This window comes from Zootermopsis nevadensis, unplaced genomic scaffold (genome assembly GCF_977971745.1).
Source record: "Zootermopsis nevadensis isolate Lab colony 2312 unplaced genomic scaffold, Znev_1.0 Znev_ptg000010l, whole genome shotgun sequence".
In the NCBI taxonomy this organism is placed as follows: domain Eukaryota; kingdom Metazoa; phylum Arthropoda; class Insecta; order Blattodea; family Termopsidae; genus Zootermopsis; species Zootermopsis nevadensis.
This window is the reverse complement of record NW_028259142.1, coordinates 13,831,507-13,838,605: the sequence shown is the minus strand read 5'-3', so window position 1 is coordinate 13,838,605 and position 7,099 is coordinate 13,831,507. Positions and strand designations below refer to the sequence as shown.

Below are 7,099 nucleotides of genomic sequence, written 5' to 3'. Positions count from 1 at the left end.
CTGAAGATGACTGTCTTTTGGGTTGTTACGCCGTATAGTCTGGTAGAAGTTTACCGACGTTTCAGAGGGTCTTGCTGCCTCCATCATCAGGGCAATGAACATCGCCGCCGTGAGAACCTCAAATCATACTCAGCTTTGAAAAATTAAATTTTTAGGACCATTAAGTCGCTGAAGAAATGCACGTTTTTATTATGCATTAAAACAAATGAAATTTTCAACCTGACTCTCCCATTTTTATTCCAGTGACAAAACATGAACCCCTACATAGATCATAGATTATACCAGGTCTTCTGAGAAAAGTGAATGTCGCCATACCTCATAGGTGATTAAAAAGTGAGAGTCAAATATTACCATAATAACCATGAAATCAGGAACTTTCAAAGGAATCTACTTAGCTTACTTCCATCCTATCATGTAGCATGAGGGAAATTCAACGGGAGGCAAATGAAAGCGTTTGAACAATGGCAGACACTAAAAGGAGAGCTTCTTGTAGGAAATTATTTAAGAAGCTTAATACTCTTCCAATAGCAACCGAATTGTTGTTCTCTTTATTATAATTTGTAATGTGCAACATAGACTGTAGGATTTGAAGTTTTCACAGAGGTAGGTATGAAGATTGCTGTCTTCTTTACAACATAAAAAATTTTCAAGCTTAAATATCCACAATGTAAGCAACAGATACAGATATAACCTTTATGTGACGAATTTGTATCTCATTTTACTATGTTGTAATTACGTTAATCAGTAATCTTCCACCTACTATCAAATGTCTAAATCATAACTTCAAGTCAGCACTAACACTCCGTGGAAGGATGTACCTTAACCAGATATTATGAACCGTTATAAATACATTTAACTAATAATGGTAATGCTTTCTTGTATAATTATTTTTGTGTGATTCTGTAGTAAACTGTAATTATCTTTCACAACTATGTATTTATATTTTATTTTATTTGTATTGTGACATGTTTTACAAGCTTGGCTTAGGCCTATATAGAGTATTTTATTCTGAAGCCCTCCAGCAGTGTTCTAAAAGTATGTGGAGTATATCTATAATTCTGTGCAATCAACGATTTCGTACTTCATCCGTGAACTCAAGCACAGAGGAAACAAGCAATAAGGAGCCATATTTGCAGACATTAGGGAATTCATTTATTTCTACGGCATCTATACTGAACATTCTTGCTGAGTGAATTTGTTTAAAGTGTACAGTGAAATAAAATATCTCCCCTCGCTTTGTAAAGCATCTGCGGAAGTAACAAGTGGCCACTATTGCGGCCTGGTTTTGTGTAGCTACGTGTTAAAACCACGCCCTTAAAATAGGCCTGTCAGATACTGCTGTTATGGACATGATGATTTCCAACTTGCAGCAGCAACGGCAAGTTACGGAGCAGCTGAGGAGAGAAGCTGCTATTAAACGTATTAGTGTCTCTCAGGCAGTGTTAGAGATAATGAAGTATATAACTGAGCATGAACAAGAGGATTGCCTCTTGGTTGGCTTTAGTTCTCAGAAAGCCAATCCGTTCAGAGAGAAGAATAGTTGCACACTCCTGTGATTGCTTTACAAAATTTGTAGGGCACAAGTTAATTTGGCTCTTCGGATCGTCGTGGCATTTGTGGAAAACGTTTATTATTACATTATTTTGTGTACTATGTAAGTGTGTGTTGTCATTTCCAGCTATTATCTGTTGTAAAACTCATTTGTGATACTCTTTTCTTATCTTAAACCTGATTCATAGTCTGCTGTGCATAAATAAATAATTAAAATAGCCAAACATACATTGGTCTGTCACCAGTATTATATTTTTGTACATGTAACTTAGGAGAGCTTATTATAAAACAAATTTCATGATAAGAGTTTATTAGAATAACAGTATCACTATGAATATATTTTACTTCTATATTGGTTGTGGATACAACCTCAGTTTTTATAAAGTAATAGTATACAAATAAATTTACAGTTACAAGAAAGGAAACTACTTGCACAGCACTACTACCTTTGTAAAAACATTATATTCTGAGAACTAATCAAGATACATGTAGCAAGCTGTAACAGAATGGATTCAAGTGCAGATTCATCATTAAAGTTTTATTACTGTTGTTATTATTATTTAGCAGAAATGCAAGTATTAAATGTTCTGGTAATAGTACATTAGGTCTGTCACTGCATATAATACCTAACAGCAGGGTAGTTGGTTGGAAACACAAATGGCTTCATATTCTTATACGTATGGAAGTACAGAACTCAAATCTTTTAGTGGTGTTGTACAGCATAATTATTGTACTGAAGTATATTTTGTGGATTAATTTGAACATATAAGATACTGGGAAATTTTTAAGAAAGTAGTTTTGATGGGGCATATTGACTGTTGCTTTTTAATTTGAGGAAATTGTGGGTAAGCTGGCCTTTAGTGAACTTCAACATGCCATTATCTTTTTCCTAGTCTACAAAAGGGAGAGGGAAGGAAGATCAGATGGTCAACACCAACTATTTAAACAGTAAAATGAAATGGCGAAGTGATTAGTCATACAATTATGGTGTAACTAGTTATGTAACATGCATATTGTGCTGATTAAAATTTGCAGTTTATCAACAAATTAAATCTCAAACTGACAGTAGGTTGCAGTTGAGAAACATTGCTTTAGCTCTCCAATTGATTGGCTTTGGAAACTGCTCTGTAGGTTTGATTATAAAATTTATTTGGTATTAAAACTGTTAGCTAGCTGGGCTCATAACTTAGAGAGAATTCTTTATTGTAAAAATAAAAAACTTATATGGACAGTGAATTCCTTTTCACTGCCTTTGAATAACTGCTGGATGTATTACAAATCAGTGTGGGAAAAGAGAAGTGGAAAATTTGACTTAATATGGTGACTGCTGGAAGTAAGTCATAGGTAAAAGTTTATTATCAATACTGACTGCTAGTGCAATGACATACTTAGGTGTAATAAACAGTGGATATGCTCCATTCCACCAATACATGCTCATGACAGTTGATCTTGTACCAAAAACTAAAGTTGATAGGATGGAAAAAAAGGAACCTTGATCAAAGCTCTTGAAGGGATAAGGTTATAGTTGTTTTTGCATGGCAACTTGCATTTTTGTTCTAATTTCCTGTTACTTGAAATAAAAATAGTGTGGTATTTGTATGGAGAATTTCTTTTGAGTAATATGTCATATATTGCTATCAGCAGTGACACAGCATTCTTGATGCCATTAACATTGGTAGTACTTCAAGATATATTCTTCTTAAAGAAATGCTCCTTGTATATGTCAGAGTTATTTGCATGCATAAACATTGCAAACATTAAATGTGGGTTTAAAAATATCAGAGCATTTGTATTTTGCTTCCTTGTCTTAAAAAAGTGCTTTTGTTTTGGGTTGCTGCTATTGGTCCAGTCATAACATAAAATCTTTGATATTTACAGACATTTTATGTGACCAGTGTGAGATGTAGAAGTAGGTGTTTATGAGCTTGAGTGTGGCTGTAATATGTAAGTGAATAACAGTTTGTTGAACACTGTATTAATATGTTAAGAAAGGCCTAAACTCTAAGGTTTATAACCCTGTGGTCATTGTGTCTACAGTGTATGAATTACAGTGTACTTCTGTTCATGTACTGTGACCAATAAATTTCAAGTATCTTAAAGAAGTTTTTCTTATTCAGATATGTTACCATTTGCAAGATTTGTAGATTTAGTACTGTATGATAATTATCTTTTAGCATTGAAGTGTAACTCTATCATTAGTGGCTACACTTAGATTTACCCAATATATCATCTCGATGCAGGAGACCGTGAGAAGCTAATATCACTCAACTAGTCTGCCTTCTGTGGAACCTAAAGGTTCATTACCTTGTTAACAGCTTACAAAGAATCTGCCCAAGTTCCTAAAGTATTTAGTCCATACTAGTTTTTATAGTAACAGGTTATTAAACACATCCACCCAATCCCAATGCTGTGGGACCACACTGTTCCAGTTGTTCATGACAGCTTATTCAATACATTCTTAGTTACTCATGTCTGGAGACCATCTCTATCTGCAACATCAGGACATGCTATACTTTTGGTGTATCGATATTTATCTGACACTTAATTGATGGCATGTTAGTAGAATAACACGAGTTATTGTACATAGTGGTAGGTAATAAATGTTCCTTTCAGGAAATAAAAATGTATCCTCTTTTTAGCCAGGCAAGTTACGACTTTCATTATTAACATTATACTTAAACTCTTGCATAATTATCTTGGGAATATTGGTTTTATCTTAATCAAACTTGGAATGTGCATGCCATAGGACATCACCCCAACTTTGTCCTTTTTAATTTACTGTTGTAATACTACAAGCATGGTGATAATGCAGACATATGAGGTATGAGTGACACTGTCACTTATTTTTTGGTCCTGCAGTTTTTTGTTAAGGCAGTTCATTTACAGGATTGGCAGCATGAAGAACATATTTCGCTTTGTCTGACAATGACAAATGAATCATCAGAACTAAATGTATGGAGTTAGATCATAAACATGCTTACAAATTCTGCATGAAATCATATTTACTTACATATCAATTACAAACATGATTATGGTGAAAATCTGAGGTTATAAAATTCAGTGTAATAATTGTACTAGTACCACAGAAATAGGAATCTAAATAGTATATTATTACTAACCTTACCACACGTGTCAACATTAAGTGAAGAGGAGTAGGTATTTGACGGTCTTCCCAGAATGTCTTGCTCACATTTACAAAATCAGCATAAAGGCAACCTGTGAGACTCCCATCAGCAACCAATGAAAAGGCCAGTTACATTCTGTAAAAATTTCATGTTATAAGAAATAACACTTGCAAGATTTGTGGGTTTTATTAAAAGTTCATTAGGAGATGCAAAAATTAAACTGGACTTATAAGAAATTTAATAGAGTACAGGTTTGGAATTTGACTTCAACAAAGTTATATCCAAAGGAAATAATTTTGTATTTTCCAGACTGTAAGACAAAGACTGCCTGAATAAAGAAAAGCAATTCAACAATTTCTGGGAAAATAGGGATCTGGCAAGTGTGGCATGTCTCAGAACTTGGGTGTACTGTATCAATATGAAAATGTTTGAAAAACTAATAGTTAAAAGTTCTATAATGTATTAATGCTATATAATATGAGCAACCTTTCAGTACCCGCAAAAAATTATTAAAAAGGAGCAATGATACCAAGTTAGCTGATACCATAACAAAGAGGTACACGAGCAGAGCAACAGCAACACTATTCTAAAAATATGCTTTGTTACTTGTCAAGTGTTGTAACATCATTTCAACCACAAAGACTGAAACAGAACGACTGCTCATATTAGAATATGGAACATTTATATTTGACTGATGCTATTTATTTGTATAATTCTAGTTACTGGTAATATTACCAAATGAATTGACTCCATGCAGCACAGTCATCCTTGATAAGCTAATAGTTGTGCACTGAGATCCTGTGTAACATTTCATAACAGACACCTATTAAATCACTTGATGAAATCATGAGAGACCACCTGGAAGCAAGACAGACTTGATATGTAGTTTCCTTTATTGCTGCATATGATAATATAATTGATTATCAGGAATACCACAGACTAATAATTGCATTATATGCAGGAAATGAAGTGTATCTGAGGTAACTTAACACAATGCGATACAAGAAACATTTCCAGGTGCAAGTCTCATAGTGAAAGCATTCTGTGGATGTAAAATTGACTACTTGAGGAGGGGGGTTATGTTGGAGGGGGAAGAGTGAAGCTATTCCACTATGTGCCATGCAGGCCCTCAAGGAGGGAGGTATAACTCCTACTCACACTCAATCTTGGCACTAGATTGGGATGAGTGGTCAGTATCATTCCATGATCACGCTCCCCCCAAGAACAGACCCCCTGGTAGCCACTGGACAGGAGGCTGGGTGGGCCCCAGAGCTGGTCTGGATGCAAAGGCTAGGAGAAAATCCTCTGCCTGTCAGGGATTGAACCCTGGTAATCCAGCCCACAGTCTGTCACTATACTGACTAAGCCACCCGGCTTATACTGTGTTGGAGAAATGTATAAATTTTATTTGACCAAGTGATAAAATTTTTCTTACATTTTCATTATGAAAGAAAGCAGACTTGGAGTGGGAAAATACAATATACCTCTGATATAAGCACATCTGTAATCCATATAAGAGCAGTATCTTGGATAAAATTACAAATCCCTAAGACAGCAGTATTTAGCATTTTTAACTCGTCTGAATATAGGTAAATGATAGGATAATCCAAAGTTATGAAGAACCTTAGTTGTATTTATGCCTCTATTTCAGATTTTGGACCAGTATTCTATTCTCCACACAATGTACATTACAAATAACAGTCTATGATTATCTTCACACTGTTATTGGTGTTCTGGGTTGTAATGCTGTATGGATTTGTAGGTAGATACTAATGTTTTAGAGGAACATACTGCCTACATTTTCAAGGTGAAGACTGAGGCAATATGTTCCTCTAAAATGATGGTACCTACCTACAAGTCCATGCAGCATTATAACTCAGTAGGCCAGTAATGGAATTTTCACCTCTACAAGAACCAAAAATCTCATTATTAACATGTCTGATTATGAAGATGGCTATCTTCTGGGTTTACCAAACTTCTAACAGACTACAAGCACAAAAATCCAGAAGACAACTTCAGGCTCATCACCATGAAAACCTCAAATCCTACACATCTAATAATGTTTATTTACATCACAGATGTTCTTTATGTAATATTCAGATTTAAGAGACGTCATAATCACCCACGCTTAACACCTTAACTGAAAATTATTCAAAAGGGGGAATAAAGTAAAATTCCCCATGTCATTGGGTTGGGTGGATATTGGAAGGAAACTTTCCTGCAATTCACTTACCTAGCAAAACTTCAATGTAAAAAAGTGGCAAATGTTCAACACAAACTATGCGGACACTAAAATAAAACAAAGAAGTTGCTTGTTATAAAACTACTATTTACAGCTGTGGTAAAAATATATAGGCCTACATATAAAATACCAACTCCAATTTGCAGACTGGCATACAATATGCTGCAGACCACTGGCAGTA

The 7,099-nt window shown here is 34.8% G+C and overlaps 2 protein-coding genes across 3 annotated transcripts in view; one reads left to right on the top strand and one right to left on the bottom strand.

Moving 5' to 3' along the window:
• The first annotated feature begins 1,060 nt into the window (after positions 1-1,060).
• On the top strand, positions 1,061-3,653 carry Ggamma1 (guanine nucleotide-binding protein subunit gamma-1). Its single transcript, XM_087346064.1, has one exon. It carries the CDS (start codon positions 1,344-1,346, stop codon positions 1,554-1,556), a length of 213 nt encoding a protein of 70 aa, XP_087202190.1. The 5' UTR covers positions 1,061-1,343; the 3' UTR covers positions 1,557-3,653.
• Positions 3,654-4,535: 882 nt separating this feature from the next.
• Scm (Polycomb protein Scm) overlaps positions 4,536-7,099 on the bottom strand; it is a 25,855-nt gene continuing 23,291 nt past the window's right edge. Inside the window, exons 15-16 of one of the 2 annotated variants that reach the window (XR_002547209.2) lie at positions 5,412-5,534; positions 4,536-4,811 (exon numbers count right to left, since the gene is read on the bottom strand). The gene's annotated coding sequence lies outside the window, so the exon portion shown is untranslated. The remainder of the gene's footprint in view (positions 4,812-5,411; positions 5,535-7,099) is intronic. The other variant, XR_002547210.2, reaches the window with a different exon arrangement.